The sequence below is a fragment of the Coffea arabica genome, chromosome 7e, assembly GCF_036785885.1.
Source record: "Coffea arabica cultivar ET-39 chromosome 7e, Coffea Arabica ET-39 HiFi, whole genome shotgun sequence".
In the NCBI taxonomy this organism is placed as follows: Eukaryota; Viridiplantae; Streptophyta; class Magnoliopsida; order Gentianales; family Rubiaceae; genus Coffea; species Coffea arabica.
Window position 1 is genome coordinate 9,076,539 of NC_092323.1, and position 27,779 is coordinate 9,104,317.

Genomic DNA, 27,779 nt, shown 5'->3' on the forward strand with positions numbered 1-27,779 from the left:
TGGTAATCCTAGAGAATGGTTGAGGAAATGTCAAAAATATTTTCTGAATTATCAGATACCTGAAAATCAAAAGGTAGATATGGTGGAAATGTTCTTAGAGGGGAGGGCTGACAATTGGTTCCAAGGAGTTAGACTAGAAAAACCTAGGTTGACTTGGGCTGAATTTTGCGAGCTGTTGTGTGAGAGGTTTGCAGGGAAGTGGTCACGCGATGTGGTTGAGGAATTCAACAAATTACAACAAAAGGGGACAGTAGAAGAGTATGAGGAGAAGTTTGAGGAATTGAAAACACTAATGTTGATCAGGAATCCTAGGCTGGACGAAGGTTATTTTATATCCAGTTTCATTAGTGGATTAAAGGATGAGATCAAACCAATGGTCAAAATGTTCAAACCACAAACTCTGTCCAAAGCATTTGAGGTTGCTGAATTGCAGGAATGTTCACTGGAGACCATGTCCAAGCAATCTAAGACCTCAGGCAGGAATGTGGTTGAACCGAAGTATGGGATGTTTAGAAACCACAGCACTGGTCAGAACAATTCCAGCTCCTATAAACTTCCTGCTATTGATCCTACTAACAGGAAGGGTGACTATAGATCCAGGGAAGTGAGCAGGATTTCAGCTGAGGAAATGCAGTATAGGCGTAAGCATGGCCTTTGTTATAGATGTGGTGATAAATTTGGAATTGGGCATCAGTGTAAGGCTGGGGGGTTAAACTGTGTGGGTATAGAGGAAGAGGAGGAAGCTGAATTCGAAGATGCAGAAGGAGAGCAGGATGAGCTCACTGGTAGGGTGGGAGAAATGGCTGAGGTGTCACTGAACGCTCTAGCAGCAGCAATACAGAGGAAATCTATTTTACTACTGGGCAATTTAGGGGGAATACCTGTCAAGATCCTAGTAGACACTGGTAGCTCTGACAGCTTCATACACTATCAGTTGGCGAGATCTCTTCAGCTTCCTTACCAGACAGTCAGGCCTTTTACTGTAACCTTGGCAGATGGCACAGACATTACTAGTGGCACAATTTGTCCGGATGTTAGGTGGTTAATACAGGATTACCAGTTTCAATTCGACCTGAAGATAATGGAGTTGGGGAACTGGGATATCATTTTGGGAGTTGACTGGATGTGTCAATTCAGCCCCATTACCTTTGATTTTCACGCACTCAGTATTGCTCTTAGCAGCAGGGGTGACTTATTACATCTCCAAGGCCACATTAATCAACCTGTGATGGAACTAGTAAGGGGTAAAGATCTCAGGGCTTTTATACAAGAAAAGCAAAGGAGTTGTGCCTTCCTGCAGAGGAATTCCCAGGGAAATCAAGAGAGGGATATGCCTGAGCAAGTGGCTTCAGTTCTGCAACAGTACTCTCAGGTGTTTGATACTCCTCAAGGACTACCCCCTGAGAGAGAACTGGACCATCAGATTCCCCTGAAACCTGGAGCAGAGCCATTCAAACTTAAGCCTTACAGGTACCCCCATGCACATAAATCTGAGATTGAGAAACAGGTTGCTGAAATGCTTACAAATGGAATTGTTAAGCACAGTTGTAGTCCATTTGCTTCTCCTGTGCTGTTGGTTAAGAAAAAAGACAATACCTGGAGGCTATGTGTGGACTATAGGAAGCTAAATGAGCTCACTGTCAAGGACAGGTTCCCTATCCCAAACATTGATGAGCTATTGAATGAACTACATGGGATTAAGTACATGTCTAAACTGGACCTCAGAGCTGGATATCATCAACTCCGAGTCAAGACTGCGGACGTACATAAGACTGCTTTCCAGACACATCATGGCCATTTTGAATTTTTGGTAATGCCATTTGGCCTCACTAATGCTCCAGCTACCTTCCAATCTTTGATGAACAGGATATTTCAACCTTACATGAGGAAGTTCGTATTGGTTTTCTTCGATGACATTCTGGTTTATAGTCCTACACTGGAGGCACATGCTCAGCATTTAAAGATTGTGTTGAGTATCCTAGCTGACAACCAATTGTATTGCAAAAAGTCTAAATGCTCTTTCGCTCAGACTTCAGTGGAGTACCTGGGACACATTATTTCTGAGGAAGGAGTGAGTATGGACACGAGCAAGGTGGATTGTATTCAGTCTTGGCCTACTCCTGGCACAGTCAAGGACTTGCGTGGATTCTTGGGGTTAACTGGATATTATAGAAGGTTCATTAAGGGGTATGGGATCATCTGCAAACCGTTGACTCAGTTGCTGAAGAAGGAAGGCTTCTTATGGAGTCACCATGCTCAGCTAGCATTTGAGGATCTCAAAAGGGCCATGACTACTGCACCAGTTCTCAAAATGCCCAATTTTGAGCTTCCTTTTGTAATAGAAACGGATGCTTGTGGTGTGGGTATTGGGGCCGTGTTGATGCAGCAGGGGCACCCCATAGCTTTCATTAGTAAAGCCCTTTCTCCTCAGAATTTAGGGATGTCTGTGTATGAAAAGGAGTTGCTGGCTTTAGTGTTAGCGGTGACTAAATGGAAGCATTACCTTGTGGGGCACCACTTTATTATAAAGACTGATCATCAGGCTCTTAAGTATCTGTTGGAGCAGAGACTTACCCATCCCTTACAGCATAAGTGGCTCACCAAGTTACTTGGTCTGGACTACGAGATTCAGTACAAAAAGGGGACTGAAAATGGGGTGGCTGATGCCCTCTCTAGAAGAAAGCTGGAGGGAGGAAACAGTGAGTCAGACAATGGTAAGCTACTATGTGTCCTATCAGCTGTGCAACCAATGTGGGTAAAGGAGCTAGTTGGGAGTTATGATGGTGATGTGGTAGCTTTGGATGTCATGTCTCAATTGTTGTTAGATCCTCATGCGTATCCAGAGTATCAACTGGATAAAGGATTGCTCAAATTCAAGGGGAAGCTGTATGTAGGGGCAGCAAATGGAATCAGGCACAATCTGATCAAGGCTTTACACGACTCAGCAGTTGGGGGTCACTCTGGTCAAAGAGCTTGTCTGCAAAGGATACAATCTATATTCCACTGGCCAGGCATAAAAAGGGATGTTGTACAGTTTATTCAGGCTTGTGATACTTGTCAAAGGAATAAGCATGAAAATGTCCCTTATCCAGGCCTTCTGCAACCTCTTCCAGTTCCTCAACAGGCATGGACACACTTGACTATGGATTTTATTGAACAGTTGCCTTTATCTCAGGGGTATGATACCATTCTGGTAGTGGTGGATCGTTTCACTAAGTATAGTCACTTCATGAAGTTGTCCCATCCATATTCAGCTCATCAGGTAGCTAAGTTGTTCCTGGACCAGGTGTACAAGCTGCATGGTCTACCTGAGTCCCTCACCTCTGACAGGGACAAGGTCTTCATTAGCAGGTTCTGGCAAGAGCTGTTTCGTGCCATGGGGGTTGGGTTGCAGTATAGTTCCTCTTATCATCCTCAAACTGATGGTCAGAGTGAAAGGGTCAATCAGTGTCTCGAAAGCTACTTGAGGTGTATGTGTAGTGAACATCCATCCCACTGGAGTACTTGGTTGTCTGCAGCCGAGCTGTGGTATAATACTAATTTCCACACCAGTCTGCAACTGACCCCTTTTGAAGCTCTATACGGATACAAGCCGTTGCACCTGCCTTTAGGACCCTTCCATGATAGTGTTGTCCCCGCAGCTGTTGGTATGGTGCAGGAGAGACTACAGGTTTTAGCCAACATCAAACATAATCTGGCCAAAGCCCAGAATAGAATGAAGCACTTTGCTGATCAAAACAGGACAGAGAGGTCCTTTCAGGTGGGGGAGTGGGTCTTCCTGAAACTGCAGCCTTATAGACAACAGACAGTGGCTATCAGGAAGAGTTTAAAGCTGTCTCCTAAGTACTATGGGCCCTTCCAGGTTATCGAGAAGATTGGAGCAGCAGCTTACAAGCTGCAACTGCCGGAGAAGGCCAGAATACATCCAGTGTTCCACATTTCTCTGTTGAAGAAGAAGGTTGGGGTAGGCTTGGGCACTGAACCTACCCTGCCTGAGTTTGATGCCTCTGACCAGTGTATTTTGCAGCCGGAAAGGATAGTCAAGAGGAGGGTTGTTCTACGCAATTCCCAACCCGTCATTCAGTATTTGGTCAAATGGAATCACTTGCCCGAAACTGAGGCATCGTGGGAGGACAAGACGTTCATTGACAAGCAGTTTACTGATTTTTCAGCTTGAGGACAAGCTCATTTCTTATCAGGGAGGGAATGTCAGGCCCCAGTTTCTAAGTGTTGTCGTTTGATGTGGAGTGCTCTGCGTTTGAAGGTTTGAAGGGTAGCAGTCTTAAACGACGTAGTTAGACTAAGTCAGTTAGTTGGAGTTAGTTGCAACAGATAACAGAAATTGTATAAAGGTCCCTTTCAATTGCTGTATTTGATTACCAGATTCATAATACAAGAATTACTTTCTCTTTCTTCTCTGTTACTCTCTCTTGCCTTCTCTCTTTTCTCTCGATTTCCCTCCTTCCCTAATTCTTTTCTTCCAATCTGTTACCGATCGATCTAGCTCAGGAGTGCTTGCCTGACAGATTGGATTGGGGGGGCTGGGGTTGTAGGGGTTTAAGTTGGTTTTGTTTAAGCTTTCGGTGAGGGGACGACTTGGACTGATGCGAAATTGAGCAAAGGCTTTATTACAAATGGAGCGTCAAACGCGGCTCATACTACCCTTGATTCTCTCTCTCTCTCTCTCTCTCTCTCTCACTTATCTAATTTGCCAACACGTGAAAGGTTTGCATTGTCCAAGTTCCCTGCAACTCTTCGGGTTTTCTGGTTTTTTGCTTTTTGTTTTCCTTTTAATAAACAAGAGTAAATCTTGCCTACATTTATTTACTAACAGTGTATACACTATATGCATAATATATATATAATTTAAATTTTAAATTCATATTTAAATTATGTATTATACATCTAATGATAAAAATATATATATTGTCAGTGTATAGAAAATTAATCATTTAAACAAATACTACTACTATTTCATTTTAACTATGGATAATGATTAACTACATGCTTACTTTTTTTCACAGTTGGAGCAAACAATTTATGAGGATAATGAGAGAGAGACAGAGATAGAAAAGATTTTTACAAGAAAGATCAAGTTTTTTTTTTGTTTTACCTTTCCTGCCTCCAACTGTCAGACATATCCTTAGACACCGTTTGGATTGAATCGAGCGATACCAATGAAAATTAAAAGAAAGAATAGTAGAGGAAAATGGTTTCCCTCCGTCTTATTTGGATCAAGCGTGAAAGAAAAAAGAAAGAAAATATTGCATTTTTGTTTGGGTTAGGGGAGGAAGAGAAAGGAAAGAAAAAGGAAAAAATTGATCTTTTAAAAATTTAAAACTATTTCAATAAATTTCATTTCATTTCCCTTCATTTTGGCTTCGCCCACTTTTAGGCCGACACAAAAATAGAAACAAAGTAATTAGATCATTTCCCTCCCCATCCTTTCCTTTTTTTTTCTTCAAAAATCAATTCAAACAACAAAAATCAAACCCCTCCAATTTCTCTCGTTTATTTTCCGTTCCATTTCCTCAGTCGAGAGAGTGCCTTAAAGATCAATTGATAAATAAGCTATTGTATTATGTTTTACTAGACTTCTACTATAACATCAAATTGAATGCGGTAGAAAACTAATCCACGCTCGCTATATAAGCAATTCACTTTAGTATTAGGGAATACTAAATTTTGCCCTTTTGAGCGCTCATTTCTCAATTTTCATTGGTTTTTGACCTTTTTCTAGTGCAAAAAAAAAAAAATCTCTATGTCGACACTTAAGAATTACTAAGTAACATAAGTAATATACTTTGAAAATTATCATCTTCATTGGTTTTAAGCATGGAACGTGGAAAAACCAAAAGAAATACTAATTAGAATTGGTTTGGTCTGGTCGTACATGCTCTCAAACATGGGCTGCCAATGGGGATTCAGCCTTAGGAAGTCCTCATCATCACCCCTTTGCTGTCTGCGATCCAATGTCCAAAGTTCCACGTAACTGTCTGCCACAGCCAGTGACTACTGACTAGCGAAACTATTTGACTCTTTCGTGCCTAAACCCGTCCCTGTCACTGAGGAGCGATGACTCCATGTAAGGAAGGAAGTGGAAGAAATTTTTGTCGACATTTTGTTTTCTAATAATAAAAAAATAGGTTTAACTGTTTAAGTGAATCCAATCTTATATCAGATCAGAAGTTTGGATGTACACGTTTAGTTGTTTTGAGTTTGCAAGAAAAAAATTTAAAATCTATTTTTAGGATTTTTTTATAAAAAAAAAGTATTATAGCGATTTAATGTATGTGAAATAAAAAGATGATTGAAAAATATGTTTACGAAAAATATAAAAAATTTTTGACAGAAAATCAAAATCCAAACAAGGCCAAAGCCGAATAAAAATTTTGTATTACCTAACTAATAGTCATACGAACTGGTTTAGAAGTTTGGATGTACACGTGTGGTTGTTTTGAGTTATTGACAGACTGTAAATTTTACAAGGAGAAAAAAATTAAAATCTTAAAGAGGCGAATAAAAAATTTGAATTACCTGACTAACAGTCCTATCAACTAGTTTAGAAGTTAATTAATGTGTTCCTCTCCTTTTCTTTTCTTTTTTTTTTGGCAAAAATGACTGAGAAATATGACATTGACAGTCCCATTAATCATGTGAGTGCACCGATTTCAAGTTTGTAAAGCTTGAGAGCGTCCTAAATGAGTTAATTGGCAAAGGGCAGGTCTCTAAAATGATGGTTAAATTAAATCACTAGTTAGTGCCTTAGGCCGCAGGCAATTAACTCTACCCAAAAGCACAATAGTGAAAAAAGTTGTAAACTGTGCTATCCACGCACAACACGTTGCAAGTTAGCTGCGTCTTGGTATGGGTTGCTTTCGCAGTCATTATTCTGTGAAGAAAAAACCATTCCATTGCTTGCCAGTAACCACCAAGTTTTTCAATTCAATTCCACCTGTCATGCATAAGCATAGTAAAAATTCCACTTTTAGGTGTGTCTTTTTGTTGTTGCCAATGAAGAGCAACCAAGATCCTTCCATCATTCACTGGCACGTTTTATTAGGAGTAGCATGATAATCAGTAACATGTCGTCATGTTTTAATATTTTCTCGTAAACATCTAGAGAAAAGTGCAAAAAAACTTCATCACATTTTACGAGAATCCAATTGTCTTTTGGACCCAAAAAAAAAAAAACTTTTTTTCGGATTGTTTATGGATACGTTTATCAACATTATTATTGCTTGGAAGTCTCCTAACTTTTAAGACGGTCGAGCGCGTACCGGTAATTATGGAGAGAGACTCGACATTTGGTTGAATTGACGAACTCCACCGGTAGAGTGCTGGGGCACTTTGAGGCCACCGTTGATCCAGTTAAAAAAAAGGCGCTTTTAACAAAAATTCAACCAAACATTAAAGCAACGGATTGGGATGTCGCACGCACGCATTGCATATTTATTTTAATTCAATATTGCACTTCAATACTAATATCATCGAACATCCCAATCCATTGGACAAGTTGTAGATGCAACATTTATCGTTTAAAATCTTTTACAATTGCAATAGTAAATTTTTCCATAGAAAATTTATCTTTGGAGGGTAATAATTGGGCGAGATTAAAATTTCACACTCTGCAAGTTAATTAATTGGTCAAGATCAAAATTTCATACCATGCATTTGCACAGTGAATCCCTCTTGACGAAAGATCTATGGGAATATCTATTTGCTTCTTGCTTCCAAAGACTGTATTACAATTTCAATAATTGATCCGATTGGATTTTCTGTGTGCAATTGCTATAGGTAATGAGGCCAAAAGATTGATGGATTACTCAACTATTGAGCTCCACTATTTATACGAAGAAGTGATTACCAAAGCTTTTTTTTCAAACAGATACTTTCTTATTTTTGTTTGTTGGTTTATAATAATATCTCTTCATTTTCTAGAAGTAGAAGATTGACATAACTCCATATCTCATATGTACTTTGCATGGAAAGATACATATGTTCTACATTAAACCTTCTTCTTCCAGATTTGGATCCATTAAATGCTCATCCTATGAGATAAACTCTATGGATGAAACTTTGAATATCAACAACATGAACTTAAACATTCTCAACATTCACAACTAAGATTTATAATCATTCTGCTTTTTTATTAGGAACATTCATATTCACATGATTATTAGACTTTGATCTATTTTGTCCTATATGCATTATGAACAATTCACCATGCACTTCTACAATCTATATCTATTATGCATATTATTGTGCTTTTCAATGACATGTTTTTCCATTTTTCGATCCTTAATTGTGTTACGGGCATTCTATAATATATGGCATAATTAGGCATGTAAATTTTAGAATTGTCTATCGCGCATTTGCGCCCTAGTACTGTATATAAAGTAGATGGAGAAGAGTTTGATATAAACAAATTGTGCTATTTAATATATTATCTAATTCATCATCCTAAAATGACTATCTCATTTTAACTATGACTAAGGTCACGAGAGATGAGAAGGGAGGCGAGATGAAGGAGAAGGGGTGGTAGGGAAGGGAAGGGAAGGGAAGGGAAGGAAAGAAAGAGAAAAGGAGGAAGGGAGGAAGGGAGAGAGGAAAAAATAAAAACAAGAAGGGGCGTTGTTGTAGGTGAAGGAGTCGATCAGTGGTGGCAAGGCGACGATGGTTGAAGCAAGGACAGTGGGATGGAGGAAAAAGAAGAGAAGAACCAAAAATAGATAGAAAAAGAAAGAAAAAGAAAAATCAAAAGATTGTTCAATTTATTTGCAAAAAAATTGTTTACAAATTTCATAATAAGTAAGTTATAGTAAATTTTTATACAAATATCCAAAAAAGCTCACCATCCAGACGTAGATGGAGTAGTAGCTTCTTCACTTGATATTTAAAAAAGTTAAGAAATTTTTAGTCTAAATTCACTAAACTTGATACTGATTGTAAAGTTGATTTATAAGTTACATCACTGCAATAAAATTGGAAGGTTCACGGAAGAGAATTGAAACATTTGTCACGTTTTCATGTTTGGAGGGGCAAATGAACCGTATGTATTTCGGCGAGGAAAACTTGCAATTAATCCTAAAAACAAAATGCGAAACACGACAGCAAAAAAAAAAAAAAGAAAAAAAAAAGAGCAAGAACAAATTTGCAGTTTACACCAAAAACCCAAGGCAAAAGGCGAAAAAAAAAAAAAAAAAAGGAAACTGGAAATCTAGTAAGACGACACAAGCCGACAACATTTCTTGCGTAGGTTGGCAAATTACGAATCCACCGGTTCGCTGATCTCCTCCGGTCTAGCATTGCATTGCTAATAGTAGTAGTTTCTTCGTCCCCAGCCCAACCCAGCTCCCTTACTTAAAAGCAACCTCCCCACTCTCTCTCTCTCTCAACTGAACGATTTCTCCTGGGGAAAGCAACAGGGACTTATCCCCACAAAATCCAATCAAATATTGCGCAAACCCTGATATCACCACTTTCCAATTTCTATTCTTTATTTTAACCTAGTTCCTTTTATAATCCGAAAATGTTACAGAGACCCAGACGCAGGTGTGAGGGCACGGCCATGGGCGCAATCGTTCTCGATCTCCGCCCTGGTCTCGGCGTCGGTCCTTTCTCCCTCGGTAATTCGCTATTTTCTTTACTCTCTCTACTCAGTTATCAACCTGAAATTAGCATTGATTTCAATTTCCGAACGTGTGACGGTACTCATTGACTATTTCTTTGTTTGTAGTTTGGGATTTTCCGCTGAGTAATTTAACTCGTTTTGCTGATGCGTGATTATTTTTTGTATGACGCTTCAGGGATGCCTATTTGCGATGCCTTTGCTCAAATTGAGCAACAGCCAAACATCTATGATGTTGTTCATGTCAAGTACTACGACGAGGTTTGGCCCTTGTGGTTGCCGTGTTCTATGTGCTACGCCGTTTCAACGGGTTGACTGGGATATGCTACTTAATTACTTGTCCTACAGCAGAGTATTTCTGTCATTTGGTTTGCATGTTAGCTTTCATGTCTCTTTTATTACAGAAATATGGAGGAAAACTGATAGTAAAAAGGTTTCCTTTAGTACTTATGTAGTGAACTTTCGATCTTCTATGTATGAGAGTTGAGAGTATAGCTCCAAGATTCGAGGAGTTGGAATGTTGACCAATCATAAAATTTTTTTTATTTGGAGGTGAATCTGTTGCAGTGTCTAAAGATGTTGGCATTCGCTTTAGATATAATTGTAAATATTCACTTAGTCAGAAGAAATGCACTTTAGGTTCTTAGAAGAATTCCATTTGTCATCTTGTCGGATAGTAGTTGTTATCAGCAATCTTGTCACTGTTATTTTATATGCTATTGTCATTATTCTGTTTTGTGTGGTGGTATATCCTCATCAAGAAGTTTAAAATTTTCAGCATCCAATTAGGATCTGAGTTGAATTACTTTCTTGTTGATTGCATGTTAAAACTACATGTTATCGAGATTCATGCATGGTACATCTATTTCTGTAGTGATGGTTACCCGACAATATCCTGTGGCTGATCCTGTAAATATATGTTCATCGTTGTCCTCTGGAGAACTTTAGTCTTGTAAATAATTTTACTTTGTCTCTTGTGGTCTTTGTCAACTATTATCTGCCAATTTGGCACATCTGTAACCCAAAGTCGATTAATTGATTAAAATTTCATCTTATTGAATTCATGTTTGATTGAGTGTGTTTTTTTATCCTGTTTATTATTATTGCCTCGGCAGATATGATTATTTAGAGCTTACTTTTCTCATCTTTTATGGGTGTTGCCGCAGGAGCCTTTAAAACTTGATATTGTAATAAGCTTCCCAGATCATGGATTTCATCTCAGGTTTGATCCTTGGTCGCAGGTATTCCTTTCAAGTCTTCTGGTTAATGGCTTAATTTTGGAACCGTTCTTGTTTGTGCCAAGTCCACCAATTTGTTGGAATATGCTGTTAATGGGAATGACAGGAAAAAAGGAAAAACTAATACTAGTATAGATCTATTAACATTCCTTGGAAATGAGGTATGAGGAATTAATTGGTACTATCGGTATCTTCTACGCCTTTTCCCTTTATCTTGGGTGGCCTAAACCTTGTGATTCCTGTTGTTTAGCAGTTTATCAGTGGACAAGATGTCTAGGATTTTGTTTTAGATTCTTTATGCTATTCAGAGATAAAAACAAATTAATATCCTTGTTAGCCATGTAGTTGTTTTGATATGTGAAGTAGATTTTTCTATACTTAGTAAAGGGACTAAGAAAATAAGCAGACATTTTTTAAAGTTATGATACATGTGTTCTTTGTAACCCCAATTCTAGACCCATTTTGGTGCAATGATGGGGTTGCTCCAGAAATCAGTTTAAAATTTTCTTTATGTCTTGTAGGCTGGTGAGCTGCAATTATGTACAGCTAAACAGGTTAAACAACTGTAAATTAAATAGGGTTCCTTTTGCTATTTATGAATTTTCTTATAGATTTCATTAGTCTCTTCTAATAAAATTAGTTAATGTACCCATTAAGATTGCCTATTACTATCTGCATGTAATTGCACATGTCTATGGACACGAGATGTGAAATTTAGTCTGAATCAACTTCTGACCCGATTGTCCAACTTTTGTATGTTGTGCATCTAATGTTTAGGTATTATCTCTAGTTGTTGACAATAGACGTAATCTTTCTCAGAGACTACGCCTCATTGAGATTTTTGATGTCAAACGCCTTCAAATGCGCTATGCCACTTCACTGATAGGGTAAGACTAAGCCCACTCTTACCTCACCCTACTCCAACCCCTCTTTTCCCCCAGCTCTCTGAACTGCTTTTCTGATGCTCATCTTTTCTTTCAGTGGACCATCTACTCTAGCTACTTTTGTTGCTGTCTATGCTCTATTTGGGCCAACATTTCCTGGAATTTATGACAAAGGACGAGGCATATATACTTTATTTTACCCCGTATGTTAAGCTATTACTTGCATTTTTCCCTTTTTCTTTGCGCAACAAGTTTTGTCTTTTTGACTTTTACTTGGAAAATCTTTCTGTGGGTGATATCTGGTAGCACTTTTCAGGGATTATCTTTTGCTTTCCCTATTCCATCACAATATACAGAGTGTTGTCATGAAAGAGAAGGTGCTTCATTGTAACTTCTTCTTTGAAGATTTCCAGATTCATCAATTTATATTAGCTTATAAGATATTTTCTGCTCTTTATTGTAAAAGCGGAGCTGCCGTTGGAGTTTCCAGATGGCACAACTCCTGTGACATGCCGTGTCTCAATATATGATAGTTCTACAGACAGTAAGGTTGGTGTGGGAGCCTTGATGGACAAGGCTTGTGCTCCTCCATTAGCTGCTGGAAGCCTTTACATGGAAGCAGTTCATGTTAAGGTTTGTACTCAACTGTGACCAGCATTTGCTTGTCTGCTGTACGTCTTCTCCACACTTGGTTGGAGGCATGGTCTTTTATTCTCCTCAATTTGCTTCATCTTTAAGAATTAATTGGAAATTATGTTTGGATGTACTTACTTCATTTGTCTTCTTGAAATAATGCCCTTCAGATGGTTTCCTGCCAAGGAAGAATTAAACCATCATGCAGACTTCTTAATTAACTTGTTTCACTAGGACTCTGGAGAGAACATGGCTTGCTTCAAGAGCCTGTTGTTCTGCTACTTCGGCATGGCTTGACAAGTGTTCAAATCCTATAGTTTCTTTATTAGGGATATAAATGTTTCAAAATTGAAAATTATGAGGAATATGCTACCTTGGATTCTGTTACCAGCCCTGAAATCATGTAACTTGTCAAGTATTTATTGTCAGTATAAGGTGGTTGGTTTAGAGTATTGAAGATTGTAGGGTTCCTGCAGAATTGAAACCTGACCCTTTCTATTTTGTGGTTCAGCTAGGGGAAGAAATATGGTTCACTGTTGGAGGACAGCATATTCCTTTTGGTGCCTCACCACAGGTAAGATAGGGGCATAACTATTTCTTCATGGCATGATTGGTTGTACTTCGTCTCTCTTGTCTAATTCATTTTACAATAGAAGTTGGTTGTTTCTTACCTGTCAATTACGTTGGCTGCTGGCTTATCAATACTTTTCAATTTGTTTCTCTAAATTTTCATCTGTAAATGTAGGATGTATGGACTGAATTAGGTCGACCTTGTGGAATCCATCAGAAGCAGGTGTGATCAAGTGGTGTCGTTACTTGTAATAGATTGTTAGGTCTTTTACTGTCAGGTTTAACATTGATTTTTTTAATTTACAGGTAGATCAAATGGTGATTCACTCTGCTTCAGATCCTCGGCCACGAACAACTCTCTGTGTGGATTACTTTTACAATTACTTCACTCGTGGGTTGGACATATTGTTTGATGGGCAGGTTATGTATTCTGTTTGGTTTTTCTGTACCTTTTAGATTGTTTTAAATGCATTGAATTGGTGTGGAAAAGCTCTTAGACTCGTGCTGATTTTTCAGACCCATAAGATTAAGAAGTTTGTCTTGCATACCAACTATCCTGGGCATGCAGATTTCAATTCCTACATGAAGTGCAATTTTGTTATCTATGGTTCCGATTGTGAGTAATTTCCAGTACAAGATTTTGTTTCATTTTTTCCAATTCATTTTCACAACTATTTTCTTGTTGTTAAAATTAAACTTCTTGCAGTTGGTGGGTCTTTTCATCAAGGTGAGGGCACTGCTAAACGAATGATCACACCAAGCACAAAATGGGAACAAGTTAAGGTGATTTGACTTTTAGTTCATATTCTGTGTCTGGCCCTACTGATTGGCTGCTTAATATATATTTGCTTATTTGCAAAAAGTGCTTGCTCTTTCTCATGGGATATTTTACATTGTTTTGACTGGGAAACTTCTTATACTTTTGCATGTCTTCTTTGGAATTCGATGTGTTTGCACCTCCAATTATCCGATTTCCCATTTTGTTAGTTGCTGTTTATGCTTTGATATCAAGTGGGATATTTCTAACATTATGTTGCAGGAGATCCTGGGGGACTGTGGTCGGGCAGCTATCCAGACTCAAGGCTCCACAAGCAACCCTTTTGGATCTACTTTTGTGTATGGCTACCAGAATGTTGCCTTTGAGGTGATTATTTTGAAATTGGTATATGATATTTTATATTTGAAGTCTTTACAACAAAGCTTAGTTCCTGGACTGATATTAAAAACAATGTTGGCTTAATATATTTTGCTTCTTTGCAGGTCATGAAGAATGGTTATCTTGCAACTGTGACTCTCTTTCAATCATGATGATATCTCTGGTGTGTGACTTCTGTGCATCCTTTGGAATGCTGTTCTAGACATACTAGATGTTCCTGTTTCCTACCTTTGACACGAATTTATTGGTGATTCTGCTCCTTTGTGGAGATTCTTTGATATTTGTGTGTGTAGTAAATGAACGGAATGCATAGTGCTTCTGTTTGAAATATCCTGCCTCAAATGCATGCATAATTCATATGTTTAAGTTTCTCAAAGAAACATTACATCGAATTATGTCGCAGTGGTAATGAATGGGAGTTAAGGGTATATGCAATGGTATCGCTACTTGAATGCATGAAAGTAAAGTATCTATAATAGTAAATATCAAAATACATCAATAGCACGCATACTGTGACTAACACTGTAAATAAATGTGGGTGTTTGAAGGAATGTGTGCATTTTTATTTGAATGTACTTTTCTATGTTGTAAAGTTATCTTTTCTAATTATAATTCTACTAATCTGGGGTATAGTTGCAGAATTTTCATTTAATTTGGGGGTGATCTCATCGTGCAGGGTTATGTACAGTCCCCTTGGCGCTGGAGATTGAAGATCGAATTTGCTCTTTATGACTATGTTGATGGCTAATGCTGATGAACAGTTTTATGTCTAAAATTGTATAGTTGATTTGTAATGTTTACCGTATGTAAATACCGGACATGGATATCAGAAAATGTAAATACTTTAATAGCTATGATGCTTTGCTGATGGCTCAGCTTAATTGAATTATGCTAATTGCTGTTGTAGGATTTTGCTGGGGGGCTGGTACACAATTGTCTGACCCTTGCTGATTGATAACCTTGGCAACTGTTGGTCAACGGGAAGTTGTCTGTCTGATATATTTTTTCAGTTCTTTTCCATGGTCTTAATCTCTGGGATTGTGGATCCTTGAAGGAAGTGAATTTAGTTGCCTGGTGATGTGATGATGTCTTTTGAGTGCTGGGAAGGGATGGGCGGTTAATAGTCTGCAGGGACGTTAGATGTTTCAGTTATAAAGGGTGACATAATAAACATTCATTCTGAAAACAACTGGGAAGGAGGAAAAGAAAAGGAAAAAATAAAATCCAACCCCAGGGCTTAGGCCTAGATTGAACTATATGAAATTTGATTATACAGCAAAACCCGATCGTCGTCAATTGGTTTTTGTTATCCGAAGTGGCGCTGTAGTATGTTCGAGCTTACAGCGCAGCTTGTAAAAGATGTGCAATCCAATGGTGACTTTTGATTGTTACTTGCTTGGCCTTCGAAACCTAGTTATGTGCTAGCGTTTGCGGTGGGCAATGGAGCTTATGCTTCGTGAAAGATGCTAGTTTTTTTTTTCCTAGGTGGCCGGTTCGGATGCTCGAACAATTTACATTGGAGATGAGCAATGAAAAACAAGAAACCGCAGCGGTGAAACTTGCAAAGACAACAAAAAAGAATGCAAGGTAGTCAAGTTACGGCTGATTTTATGGGTATGTTAGGTAGTCCGGTAGAACAGCGCCATATTCGTTCTGCGGATGGTGGTGATGGAGGAATTAAGAAACCAGTTGATATTTAATTAATTAAATTTTTTTTTTTCTGGAAAGTAGATGAAGATGAGAGAAGTAGGATCCAAATATTAGCAGCAAAATCTTTTACTTTTTTTTTTTTTTTTGGGGAAAGAAAATGGTGAACTTAGTCCACTAGAAATCTCAACAGAGACGAGGCAAACATTTCTAGTAAAAAATTTGGGGTCTGCGTTAAGCTTAATGAGGATGGATCCACATTGCTATCTGCTCTAGCAAATGCTTATGCTCAAAGGGCCGACGTGGTCAGCTGCTGGAAAACTGAAAATCATCACAAATTCGCGAGCCATTCGCGGCCATCAATGAAGCTCAGCGAAATAAACGGCTTAGCTTCTTGTTGAGTTAGTTCTCTGGACCATGAGACCCTTCCTCCGAAATTTGCCCCTGGTCCTGAACACTTGAATTGCGCATAAAACACAGTCCTGCAGAAGTCTGCATCCGTTAGAATTCACAATATTCCTAGCCGAGAAGATAAAAAAAAAAAAAAAGAAAATTGACCATAATTTCAGTCCTTAAATAGTGAGAGAGATGAGGGTTGGCAATTGGCATACATTTCCCTGTTTTTGTCTCCCCAGTTGTACCATCCTCTTGGGGTGATGATCTTATCCATGTAGGTATAAGCAAAGACTACTCTAGAGAAAGACCCCCAGGCCCTCCCCAAGTAGAGTGCCCCTGAACCTGTCACCTTGCAGTTAACGAAAGAGAAGCCAGTTTCCTCCAGCATACTCTCTCGTTTTTGGGCAGTCAAGGCCCCATAGCTCTTTGTTTTAGCACGAAGATGACAATTCTCATAGAGCGAGAGCCCGTCCCCGAATATGAAATCAACAGAACCTTGAATGTAGCAGTCTCTGAAGTAGTGCCTGCCCTTGTGATCATAAAGGGTGTCCTGTGCTCCGATGAATCTGCAGCCTATGAAAGCTGCCGTGTCAGCTGAAATTCTGAGCGCTGCTGCCTGTTTACCTAGCGCCCCTGATGGCGGTGCGGGCGCTTTATTCTGTCACAAACCAATCCAATACTTCAAATTCAGTCAATTTGCTATTTACTGCCGGTTTCTTCTTGTCAAGAAATTCGCATTTCACACAATATGACTTGGCTCTTGCAAATTTATGCTTGGAATTTTGCTGACCTTAAAGGTGATGTCTTTTGCAATGAAATAGGGAGCATTAACGGCAAATGTTGCAGAGGCGTAAGTTCCCAGCGGCTGCCCATTTGGTCCCTTCTCCTCTGCCGTGTCGTTCCACTGGATGATCGTCTCGCCTGCACCTGCTCCTTCCAGGCTAACATAAGCCATAGTCGCCGGAATCTCAATTTTCTCTCTGCGTTGTCCCGTTTAATCCAAATCCCACGTGTAGTTTAATTTCCAGTAGACGTTCATTATTTGTAAGAGAACAAGTTTGGTTATAGAGCCTTAAAAAGAAAATAGACAGTACAACGAAATGCAAAATCCTCCATGTGAAGGATGTGTCAAAATTAAATCTTACTTGTAAGTCCCCGCACTAACAGAAATGATCACTCGACAATTATTGATAATTGGGATGGCATTGATGGCCTTCCGCACCGTAGTATAATCTCCCAATCTTGGATTTTTATGCACTTTAATCTTCTTGCAAGGGGTAAATTGATTCTTCGCTTCCTCGAAAACAGAATGATTGAGAGAGCCCATCTTTCGCAGCCAATTTCCATAGGCATCCTCAGTAATCTGCAACTCATTAGAGGCACGGTGGAAATAGGAAGCAAAAGAATCTCCACAAGTAATAAGTAAAATTAGCACGTACAACTTCAGTCTCATGATTGTACCAGCTGCTGGCCAGTGTTGAACTTCAAGAATTCTAGTCTTGGGCATTTCCTAGCGGATAAGGTACAACTATGAAGCTGAAAGGTTGGAGAAACAGAAGAATTACTAATGTTTTAGGCAATTATAGAAAGTGGAAGAAGTAGCTATATATTAGCTAAGCTAGCTGCCTTTATATTTACTGACTGTATATAATAAAACGATTGGCCTAGAAAGGGAGAGAAGAGTAAAGAAAGACATGCAGAGGAGAATCTGGCATGTAGTGGCTGTATCGATCAATATTATCTCTTCTTGCCTTACCATTGCCCTCGATGACTGACTGACTGACAGTAGTGTTTTCTAGTGTGTGTTTTTTTGTCTGTTAGGAGCTTGGGAGACGTGAGGATTGTGCACAAGACAAGCATTAAGAAACTCACATGGCCATCCAACTTCCGGCCACACAAATATATAATTCGTCCATAAACATTCTCTGAGATTCGTGGGATAAAAGATTTGTTCTCTATGACTTTGATATTCATCTACAATACGAGATATTATTGGTTTCCAAATTGCTAATACACTAGTATTGAGTGTTGGATTCCATTAATGGGAGCATATGATTGTACAGCAAGAATGTTGACGAAAATTAGAAGCAAGAAACAGAAAACCTGTGCTTATGGGTCCGGACTCCGGATACAGAAAGATGAGTGGTGCAAGTTAGAGACGCGATAATTGTTTTCTTTCCCCAGTGTTGTAGTAGTCGGGAGACACGAAAAGAAAATTGTGCAGTTTTCTCGGATTAGACAATATGTATTCTATGAATAAATGCAATAACATCTGGAGCAAATAAAGCTAAGGTTGCAATGTCATAGGAGAAAGAAACAAGAATGAAGGGAGACGGTGTTGAGGCAAAATTTACTCTTGCCGGTGAGATTGTCCCTCATTTCTTTGGACTTCCGACTGTAGCATACCACGAGTTGAGGTGCATCCCGTGACACTGCCAAGTCCTTGTGCTTTAGTAGTTTTCCATCATGGTTGGCAACACGAATTGCGCACCGTCACCCAAAGATAGAGGGAGAGAGAGAGGAGAAAAGAGTTGATGTTTTATCATAGGATCATTTTTTTTTTAAACTTTATGACTGTAACATTTTTTAAAAAACATTTATAACTATAAAGTACTTACCCAAAGTATGAAAAAAGAGAGAAACGAAACGAAACGTAACGTGTTGACATAAAAAAAAAAAAGGATTCATATGAAATGTGGGTGTTAACAATTATTTAGTATCCAATTACCGAAGATTTTCCAAAAATAGCATAAGCTAGTTTTCATGCCATACTGTATTTATCCCGTTCATTAGTTCGGAATAGTTTTTACTGTTAATTATGAATTGATGCAATTCATAACTAATTGATTAAAGATATTCTTACATATTATTCAAATTTATGTCAAAAAACTAATTGTATTCCAAATACTTAACTACCATATTAGCAGTGAAAAACTTTTATATGCATTTTCATATAATATGATAATATTTTGTTAAATAATTTTTTTGTTAAATATTATAACGCATAAGAAGATAGCAAGTATTCTTTTGAGACACAAATTAAAATTTACAATGATTATACGCCCACCTTTATTTACTTTTACTTAAAGACAAAAAAAATGCAACAATTTATTAATTCATGAATGATATATTGGTTTCTAAAACATTTAATGAATTTATCAATGTAATAACTAAACTCACACTAAACAAAGCTACCATATATAGATAAAAAAGAATAATTTAAATTTATTGAAAGAGAAAGAAGTCGAAATAAGAAATTATAGGCAAAATTGATTGAAAAAGAGCTAAATGCAAAAATGGGTAAAATCTAAACATTCATCCAAAAAAACAAAACACTTTTCCGTTGCCGGGACTCGAACCCGGGTCTTTCGGGTGAGAGCCGAATATCCTAACCATCTAGACTACAACGGAATGCCTGTCTGAGGAATGAAAATAGAAAATTGGAAGGAGATGGTAGACGAACCCTCTTGCCTGCGGTGCGGCTATGCCTCTCCCTCCTTTACAAATTACACCTCTTCCTCCTCCTCCTCGTTTTCCTATCCGTTGCTCGAACTTAAAAACAACCGGCGGGCTGTCCCTCTCCTCAATTCACTGATAATTAACGTTGTCATCATCATGATCTCTACTGCTTAGTACTTCTATTACCTGAACCAAAAGTTAACTACGATTTCTCTACTCTATTGCTACCAGGTACTGAATTCTTCCTCTTTTTTTTTTTTTTTTTTTTTTTTTTTTTTTTTATGACTTCCATTCACTCCCGCCCTAACTATCTGTCGATTCTGATACAAATAATAGTAGTATCTATTAAATCAATGGGGTATAGAGGAAAGTTGGGATTTTTTTTTTTGGGTTGGAAACCTTTTTATATTTCTTTTTCTTTTTTGTTAATTTTAGAGCTTCAACTGAGAAAAGAGCAAAGCTACATGGAGTTTTTGCTAGTGCACCCCCCCCCCCCAACACGCATACCAAAAAAAAAAACCCTCTACCATAATTTGTATCGTTTTTGAGTTTCTACATTTAGTTGGCACTTGTGAGTTGGAGTTGATTGATAAGGACTTCTGGAACTGGGGCAAAGGCATGTCATAATCGCGAAAGATCTTATCTTGGATGGAATGAACGGGGTGCAAATTCAATCTACTGATTATCCAGAGTACAAATTGTTGTGGGACTCCATTGCATCTATGCTGAAAACATCGATACTGGAAGGGAAAGAATGTGTATTTTTATTAAGCATGATCACAGCTGCTAGGTTTCAGTGTGTCCCCAGATTGTAAAAGGTTTACCATGTACAGAAGCTCCAGATTGTAAAAGGTTTACTATGTACAGAAGCTTACATTTGAGGGGATCATCTACCATGTAGTATACCACATTTGTGGTATCTGATGGTTTTTTTTTCCTTAAGCATTCACTTAATTGCAAGGACAACAGGATGGCTTGACTTGTGCAAGGATTTGGTTCCTGGGTACGGGCATTAGATTGAACTAGTAATGTTAGTTATCCTCTTTCTGACATGTCAAACAGACCAAGAGGAATGTAAGATTACTGATTTTGAATAGAAGAGGTCGATACAAGTTTCTAGATGGACTGATTGGGCATTTTTTTTGTCTTTGAAATGGTCACGGTATTCATTCCTTTGCTCCTTCTTCTTGTTTTACTTTTGCTTTGAGTCCTAATTTTCTCCTTTTATTTTCTAGTTTCTATAGGAAGTTACATCATTTTTTTCAGGACACACCTCATTTCTTGAGGTTCAAGTGGAAGTATATTGCAGCTTTGTTTGACCAATCGATATTCTGATCTTTCATCGTCTGTGTAATTGTTTTCCTCACTAAAATTAGGCTATGAAAATGCATGTTATTTGCTTATATTGCAGACTTTCATTTACTCAGGACATATTAAACGCAGAATAGTTATTTGAGAGAGCTATCAGGGCATCTAAATGATGACACTGTCTGGATTAACTGGTTGCCCCTTAAGATATAAGCTTCAGATACCTGCCTGCAGTCCAGTGCATCGAGAACGAGCTTCATTGTCTTCCCCTGTTCAATCTGTGGAATTTTTCTGTAAGCAAAGGTATTGACATACTCCATTGAATACAGATTAATGAGGGATAATCCCGTGCATATTATTGTTTATGTTGTTTCAACCATGCAGAGGTAGTAGTAACTGGGCTACTTCCACACAGAGATGTGGGCTACGAAGAATTCCTTTAGTGAGGTGTACAATGGATGCTTCATCCTATGGTGATGCAGCCAATGGTTCTAGTGGTAATGTGGACGTTCTAACCGTCTTTGTTAACTGATGCATTTAATTACTTCTCTTTTCTCTCTCTTGCTGGAGATGTGAATTTAATTTTTGTATCAATGTTTTTAAATCTAGACTATTGAGTGATCTAGTCATTGACTTTTGCTGATATGATTGCCCCTCTTAGTTTTACCCAATTGCAAAAATTTTGTTAAGAAGAAAATGTAATTCAGTTTGTCTGAATAGTTGCCTACATGCCTGTATAAACTATTTCTTCTCCAGTTATGTTTGGTTGTGAATCTGGCAGTGGTATATGAACTGCTTTTGTTGCATTGTTGGACTACCCATGGTGCATTTGCCTGGTTATTGGTGTGCAGATATTGATGTTAAGGAATGTTAGATCTGCACACCGATTAGTGATTTCTTTAACTAACAGATTGAGGTCTTCAGCCTATATGGACAGTGGCTTGTCGTGAAATCTCCATATTTTCATCCTTGCTGTTGTAAAGCCAGATGCTTTCTCGTTTGTTTTCATATCTTAGATGGTATTCTTGTACATGGTGCTGGTAATCTGTGGTGGCACTTCTGTTGCTTTTGATACTAAATTACCCTATTAAGATTTACAACTCTATACTTGCAAAGTTTGTTCTCCTAGACTTCTGTGCCTTTTGATATATCTAGTCCTGATTATTATCTTCCTGTTGTGACTATTTGAGTGATCTTGCATCTGAAAATCTTAATCTTGTATTTGGCTTTTTAAATTGCAGCTATCTTTCCCAGAATCAAAGTTAGGGATCCATACAAACTACTTGGAATCAGTAGGGAAGCTTCTGCAGATGAAATTCAAAGTGCAAGGATCTTCCTAATACAGAGATATGGTGACCATAAGCCAAGTGTGGATGCAATTGAATCAGCCCATAACAAGATAATTATGCAAAAGTTTAATGAAAGGAAGAACCCAAAACTCAACATTAAGAAAAAGTTTAGGGAGATAACTCAATCTCGGTATGTGCAGGCTGTGACAAGCAGGTTCCGAACTCCTCCCACAAGTCTCATCATTAAGACTTCAATCACATTTGTACTTCTTGGAGTTCTTACGGTGCTCTTTCCTACCGAAGAAGGTCCGACAGTTCAGGTTGCTCTTTCCCTGATCATTACCATGTATCTCATATATGATCGGCTGAAGAGCAAACTTTGGGCTTTTGCTTATGGGTATGTTACATTGCCATAGTCTACAATCAAACTTGTTACCATTTTAAGCTGGTCCGTGATTACATATTTTGTTTCTTGGATCGTTTCTCTACTTGATTGTCCTGAATGAAAATGAAAAATAATTCCTGAATTTCCACAATGACTTTTTGGTCTCCTTTCTTTTTCCTGTTTTGAATTTCTCTGAGTTGATTGCTAAAATAAGCTTAATGCTACCATGTTTCAGGGCTGGAACTTTTGTTCTCTCCTGGTTTGTGGGGACATTCTTGATGGTTTCTGTGATCCCACCTATATTCAAAGGACTAAGAAGTTTGGAAGTGACGACTTCATTGATAAGCTACGTCTTCCTATGGATTGCTTCTACTTACCTTAGATAGCGCTGACTTTGAAACAACTTCACAATTTTGTCAGGGAAAAAGTATCTTAGTTTTTTATGTGATTCTTTGGTTTGGATTTTAAAATATACTAGTTCCATTTAGTGAATGAGTAGAGAATGGAAAATTTCTTGCTTGTTGAATTCTGAAACACTTGTAATTCTTCACTCACCACCACTTCTTGATTGGTGAGCGCAAAGCAGTTATGGGATCATTTCTGCTGTTGAAATTCTTGATCCCGTAACAATGCAGTCAATGGTTTAGATTTATCAAGAAATTGGATTGATGCAGCTTAATATTAGGTTTGTTTGGATTGTAAATTATTTGAGATATTTTTACTGTAGCACTTTTTGTGATATGATGTATGTGAGATAAAAAGGTAATTGGGAAGATAAAAAATTGTATTGAAAATTGTAACGGTGATGTAAGCAAATTATTCCCTAGAATTTACTTGGACTAGGCTATTGCACTGGCGTAATCCACCGTAAACAGAAACACGCACATGCATGCCTCCTAGCGCTTACTCATGCATGGATCATTGATCCGTGTGGAGCTCTACATTCCGTCTCTATTTGTCTCTCCAGCAATATAATTGAATGGTTCGAAGCATAGGCTTGTGAAATTTGGGGGGACCATGGTCAGACTCATCATCCCTGTCCATAAAGGTTCCTCAGATGTTCTTTAAGAATGATTTGCCTTCGTCTCTCACCCTTACTTTTGTGAAGACAAACTTCAACCAACTGGCAGATCTTTTTGAGCACAATTGACCGAGAATGATGCCCTGATTGTTGTTTGAGTTCTTGTATTCTTGTTAGAACCTGTCCACGAATGACTAGCGATGGGAAAGGCATAAAAACGACTGCAATCAGGCAGAGAAAGGTGCAGAAGATTTTCTATTTGCCATTTTGCTGAGATTTTTATAAGGGCCCAGCTAGATGTCGAAGACTTGGCCATTCTATGCCGGTTACATACAGTAATCATGGGCACACTCTGGCAATTCTATGGCGTTTGAGAAAATGGCACGACGGGCTTTGTTTGTATCACTGAAAATTGTGAAAAAAGTACAGAAGGGCGGAAAAAAAACTGCAAAATGTGGCCGGTAGGGTTGCACAAGCGAGGGAAGGTAAGTGAAAGATTCGAAATCTTTCACTTATATTAAAAAAAAAAAAAAAACTTCCATATTTCTTAGCAGCATTGAAAGTTCAGAAATTAATGTTCTATTCTTTTTCGGTGAACTTAGCCTATGCCTAGTTTTATTTTGTTTCGTCTTGCTCCATTTAAAAAATGAATGTCCAAAGATTCCCCGATTGTTTTGTTTTGAGATTACACATTTGAAGAAGCTAGAGTTCGGGTCGCAGTTTTACTCCAATTCAGACTGTAGAGTGCATGAGAATGAGAGCCTGGAGAGTCTAGTTTAATGGGACCTCCAATTCACTGGCCTATAATCTAAGTTCCCCAAAAGGCCAAAACCATGTTTTCTCCAACTAGTTGTGGCTTGTCACGTAGCCAGTCCTAATTTTTTTCTGGTCTTGCCATTTCTCGGTTATCATAAGCATGACAAGCATCCAGACAAAAGAAAAAACTCGAAGCACAGAAAAACCAAGCCATCAATTCCACAAGATCTAATGCCTGGAGCCAAGTCAGAAAATTATCACCCCACTTGGCACACATTGATTGGTAATCAGATTATGGCCTCAAAACGCATATCTCACTAGAACTATATAAGTTGTGATTAGAACTATGTGGCCATGCTAAATTTGTTAGCCCATAAATCCTGTAGCAGTTCTTGAGGAGAGTCACAAGTGATAATTCTAATCTTTTTGGTCCAAGAAGACTGAAAGAGAAATGGCAGCATCAGCATCTCTCCTAAAGTCTTCTCCAGTCCTCGACAAGTCTGAGTTCTTGAAGGGTCAGGCCCTGCGCCAGCCTTCTGCAGTTTCTGTTGTGCGGTGCCAACCAGTTTCCTCATCTTCACTCACCGTGCGTGCTAGCTCCTATGCTGATGAGCTTGTCAAAACCGCGGTACGTGGAACATCACCTCTTGTTTATTGTTGGCTAGCTGTTATTACATGCATCAAAGTTTCAATGATTCAATGGAGTAGAGGGGCTAATTCTATGTAAAAAATGTAAAGCATTTACACTTAAATGTACGAGTCATAATTTTGTTTTTTGGGTTGGTTCTGTATTAGTCATATTTGAATCAATCTAGCAATTTAGTTGGGGTTCGCATCATTAACCGTGAATGCTAAGTAGCTGAAGAAAGGAATTGCTTGGAAGAATTTAGTTTGAAAGCTGAATGTGAAGAATCCAGCCTTTTTTAAGTTTACCGAAGTATTCCAAAAACTTTTCACTATCCAATATCTCGATCTTGTTAGTTAGATTTTGAGATGGTACGTGGAATTATATCAGTGAAGTCTGAAGTTGCACATTTAGGAGCAACAGAGGAAAAGCAAATTAGAATAGTGAAGAAGAAGATCACGACATGTATGCAAAAGGAACAAAAGATGTACGAGGCTGTAAAAGCCCAAGCCCGGTGAAGTTGATTTAGGTCCTTTCCGTTCTGAACCTTTTTCGTCTTTTAAATGGAATTGAAGCAGACTTTAGAGCACTGCACCTCGCAATTAAGATGGTTACTCTAGAAACAGTAGAAAAATGCATGAATCTGACAAAACTTGAGCATCTCCAATGATTAAGACTATTTAATTGAAGTTCAAGAATCCGTGCAGGTAGTTCTTTTGAGCTTTTATGTTAGTTGAATTGACTGGTAAAGTCAGTGAAGCATGAAAATGATACTTGTGTAAGGATACTTAATCCTATCTTACTAATAACCATAATTTTTCAGAAAACTGTTGCATCTCCTGGTCGTGGAATTTTGGCCATGGACGAGTCAAATGCCACCTGCGGCAAGCGCCTGGCCTCCATCGGCTTGGAGAACACAGAGGCCAACCGCCAAGCATACCGTACCCTACTTGTGACCGCTCCTGGACTTGGTCAGTACATCTCAGGCGCCATCCTCTTTGAGGAGACGCTCTACCAGTCCACAGTCGATGGCAAGAAGATAGTTGACATACTTGTTGAACAAAATATTGTTCCTGGTATTAAGGTTGACAAGGTAAGACATGCCTTTTTCTTAATCAATCATTTCAGGCAACGAGAATAAGTCATATTTCAGGTGTTCCGTAATCATCTCTGATTTATTAAAAAGCTGGATGGTGATTGCTACAGGGTCTAGTTCCTCTTGCTGGCTCAAACAATGAATCTTGGTGCCAAGGTCTTGATGGCCTCGCCTCCCGCTCTGCAGCATACTATCAGCAGGGTGCTCGGTTTGCTAAATGGTACAGAATACAGATTCTTAGTAATTTATCAAACTACCTTGATGTAATTTTAACTCGTCAAGTTAATTCATGGTATCATCTAAACTCGTAGGCGTACCGTCGTGAGCATTCCCAATGGTCCATCTGCACTTGCAGTGAAGGAAGCAGCATGGGGTCTTGCCCGCTATGCAGCCATCTCCCAGGTATCGGATTTTTGACTGATGGTGTAACCTCTTACTATGTAAATCATAAGTCAACTTTTAATGAATTAATTAACTTTTAGGACAATGGGTTGGTCCCAATTGTTGAGCCAGAGATCTTGCTTGATGGTGAGCATGGAATTGAGAGGACCTTTGAAGTTTCCCTGAAGGTGTGGGCTGAGGTTTTCTTCTACCTGGCCGAGAACAATGTCCTGTTTGAGGGTATCCTCTTGAAGCCTAGCATGGTTACTCCTGGAGCAGAGTGCAAAGATAAGGCCACACCAGAGCAAGTTGCTGATTACACCCTCAGGCTCCTTAAGAGAAGAATACCGCCTGCTGTCCCTGGAATCATGGCAAGTTTTGACAAATTATATTGGTTAACCCGTAGGCTATTAATTTTAAGATCATAATCAGATTTGTCCCTGATTCTTTAATATCTTTGCCATCCGCAGTTTTTGTCTGGGGGGCAATCTGAAGTGGAGGCAACTCTGAACTTAAATGCCATGAACCAAGCACCCAACCCATGGCATGTGTCTTTCTCATATGCCAGAGCTCTTCAGAACACATGCCTCAAAACCTGGGGAGGAAGACCCGAAAATGTCAAGGCTGCTCAGGAAACTTTGCTAATTCGAGCCCAGGCCAATTCTCTTGCTCAGCTTGGCAAATACACAGGGGAGGGAGAGTCTGAAGAGGCCAAGAAAGGAATGTTTGTCAAAGGGTACGTCTACTAAGCTGTCTGAAACAAACTGCAGACTATTGCTTATGAAGCTTACTGTATTGCCATGAAACGCAGAGGGGTGCTTGTAGCCCTTGAAGCCTGTTATTTCGCTTGACAATGCACTTGATAGCAGTCTATCTAATTCTTCTTGTTAGAGTCAATTTTGTGTGAAAGCGTTGGATAGAAACTCCTGTTTGTTTTTTGTACACCTTTCAGAGGTTCAGGTCAAAACTATGCTCTTCTCGACTCCAAAACAGTAAAAAGGAGGGGGAAAAAGAGAGAGAGGGAGAAAGAGAAAACACAAAGCCTTGCTCTTCGTCTGGTTTAGGGTCTGTCCATCTGACTCTTCCAATCCTACTTATAAATCCTTCGAATGTAGCCTATATCCTTTAGTATAAGATGTTCACTCTATAACTTGTTTAGAGCATGATAGGTCGTTGTAGCATGACCGGAAACGATCCGGAGAAGAAACCCAAATTCCAGCTTAGAAGGTTGGTTTGCTTCTACAACAGAAACTAATCCTGAACTCAGGCAAAATCTAAATCACGTTAACTAGGGATCCTTGTCC

The 27,779-nt window shown here is 38.7% G+C and overlaps 4 protein-coding genes and 1 non-coding gene across 12 annotated transcripts; 3 read left to right on the plus strand and 2 right to left on the minus strand.

The window, feature by feature from the left end:
- Positions 1 to 9,347: 9,347 nt before the first annotated feature.
- LOC113702139 (PHAF1 protein At3g51130-like) lies at positions 9,348 to 15,021 on the plus strand. Of its 2 annotated transcripts, none has more exons than XM_027223155.2 (15): positions 9,348 to 9,629; positions 9,810 to 9,892; positions 10,798 to 10,872; positions 11,689 to 11,756; positions 11,851 to 11,956; positions 12,070 to 12,130; positions 12,220 to 12,386; positions 12,898 to 12,960; positions 13,132 to 13,179; positions 13,263 to 13,376; positions 13,473 to 13,572; positions 13,663 to 13,739; positions 13,996 to 14,100; positions 14,217 to 14,275; positions 14,789 to 15,021. In XM_027223155.2, the coding sequence occupies exons 1-14, from the start codon at positions 9,533 to 9,535 to the stop codon at positions 14,262 to 14,264; spliced, it is 1,212 nt and encodes a 403-aa protein (XP_027078956.2). In that variant the 5' UTR covers positions 9,348 to 9,532; the 3' UTR covers positions 14,265 to 14,275; positions 14,789 to 15,021. The 2 variants fall into 2 exon arrangements, with proteins under 2 accessions (XP_027078956.2, XP_027078957.2); XM_027223156.2 differs by having other exon boundaries at positions 13,663 to 13,733.
- An 851-nt stretch (positions 15,022 to 15,872) lies between these two features.
- On the minus strand, positions 15,873 to 18,378 carry LOC113701540 (probable pectinesterase 53). 3 transcript variants are annotated; one of them, XM_027222253.2, is made up of 5 exons: positions 18,259 to 18,378; positions 17,301 to 17,691; positions 16,946 to 17,135; positions 16,371 to 16,813; positions 15,873 to 16,241 (listed from the first exon to the last, which is right to left on the minus strand). In XM_027222253.2, exons 2-5 carry the CDS (start codon positions 17,660 to 17,662, stop codon positions 16,091 to 16,093), a joined length of 1,146 nt encoding a protein of 381 aa, XP_027078054.2. In that variant the 5' UTR covers positions 17,663 to 17,691; positions 18,259 to 18,378; the 3' UTR covers positions 15,873 to 16,090. The 3 variants fall into 3 exon arrangements, with proteins under 3 accessions (XP_027078054.2, XP_071915321.1, XP_027078053.2); XM_072059220.1 differs by lacking the exon at positions 18,259 to 18,378 and having other exon boundaries at positions 17,301 to 17,518; positions 17,595 to 18,023; XM_027222252.2 differs by lacking the exon at positions 18,259 to 18,378 and having other exon boundaries at positions 17,301 to 18,026.
- Positions 18,379 to 19,493: 1,115 nt separating this feature from the next.
- Positions 19,494 to 19,566, minus strand: TRNAE-CUC (transfer RNA glutamic acid (anticodon CUC)). The gene has a single exon. It is a non-coding gene; the product is annotated as a tRNA-Glu (tRNA).
- Positions 19,542 to 23,275, plus strand: LOC113701802 (protein CHAPERONE-LIKE PROTEIN OF POR1, chloroplastic-like). Of its 5 annotated transcripts, none has more exons than XM_072059221.1 (5): positions 19,542 to 19,845; positions 21,042 to 21,225; positions 21,307 to 21,419; positions 22,164 to 22,531; positions 22,832 to 23,275. In XM_072059221.1, the coding sequence occupies exons 2-5, from the start codon at positions 21,092 to 21,094 to the stop codon at positions 22,976 to 22,978; spliced, it is 762 nt and encodes a 253-aa protein (XP_071915322.1). In that variant the 5' UTR covers positions 19,542 to 19,845; positions 21,042 to 21,091; the 3' UTR covers positions 22,979 to 23,275. The 5 variants fall into 5 exon arrangements, with proteins under 5 accessions (XP_071915322.1, XP_027078406.2, XP_027078407.2 ...); XM_027222605.2 differs by having other exon boundaries at positions 19,557 to 19,845; positions 21,026 to 21,225; positions 22,164 to 22,608; XM_027222606.2 differs by having other exon boundaries at positions 19,557 to 19,845; positions 21,058 to 21,225; positions 22,164 to 22,608.
- Positions 23,276 to 24,579: 1,304 nt separating this feature from the next.
- On the plus strand, positions 24,580 to 27,372 carry LOC113701800 (fructose-bisphosphate aldolase 1, chloroplastic). Its single transcript, XM_027222602.2, has 6 exons — positions 24,580 to 25,001; positions 25,822 to 26,091; positions 26,205 to 26,314; positions 26,406 to 26,496; positions 26,577 to 26,846; positions 26,946 to 27,372. The coding sequence occupies exons 1-6, from the start codon at positions 24,825 to 24,827 to the stop codon at positions 27,222 to 27,224; spliced, it is 1,197 nt and encodes a 398-aa protein (XP_027078403.2). The 5' UTR covers positions 24,580 to 24,824; the 3' UTR covers positions 27,225 to 27,372.
- The last annotated feature ends 407 nt before the right edge of the window (positions 27,373 to 27,779 follow it).

Bases quoted from the DNA above. Each gene is read 5' to 3' on its own strand.
- LOC113701540 (XM_027222253.2), bottom strand. From the start codon at position 17,662: ATGCCCAAGACTAGAATTCTTGAAGTTCAACACTGGCCAGCAGCTGGT. The intron at 17,136-17,300 runs GTAAGATTTAAT...GGGACAACGCAG, and splicing joins GTTAGTGCGGGGACTTACAA to AGAGAAAATTGAGATTCCGG. The intron at 16,814-16,945 runs GTCAGCAAAATT...GGTTTGTGACAG, and splicing joins CAAAAGACATCACCTTTAAG to AATAAAGCGCCCGCACCGCC.
- LOC113701800 (XM_027222602.2), top strand. From the start codon at position 24,825: ATGGCAGCATCAGCATCTCTCCTAAAGTCTTCTCCAGTCCTCGACAAG. The intron at 26,497-26,576 runs GTATCGGATTTT...ATTAACTTTTAG, and splicing joins GCTATGCAGCCATCTCCCAG to GACAATGGGTTGGTCCCAAT. The intron at 26,847-26,945 runs GCAAGTTTTGAC...TGCCATCCGCAG, and splicing joins CTGCTGTCCCTGGAATCATG to TTTTTGTCTGGGGGGCAATC.
- LOC113702139 (XM_027223155.2), top strand. From the start codon at position 9,533: ATGTTACAGAGACCCAGACGCAGGTGTGAGGGCACGGCCATGGGCGCA. The intron at 13,377-13,472 runs GTTATGTATTCT...CTGATTTTTCAG, and splicing joins ACATATTGTTTGATGGGCAG to ACCCATAAGATTAAGAAGTT. The intron at 13,740-13,995 runs GTGATTTGACTT...ATTATGTTGCAG, and splicing joins CAAAATGGGAACAAGTTAAG to GAGATCCTGGGGGACTGTGG.
- LOC113701802 (XM_027222605.2), top strand. From the start codon at position 21,092: ATGATGACACTGTCTGGATTAACTGGTTGCCCCTTAAGATATAAGCTT. The intron at 21,226-21,306 runs GTATTGACATAC...TCAACCATGCAG, and splicing joins GAATTTTTCTGTAAGCAAAG to AGGTAGTAGTAACTGGGCTA. The intron at 22,609-22,831 runs GTATGTTACATT...ACCATGTTTCAG, and splicing joins CTTTGGGCTTTTGCTTATGG to GGCTGGAACTTTTGTTCTCT.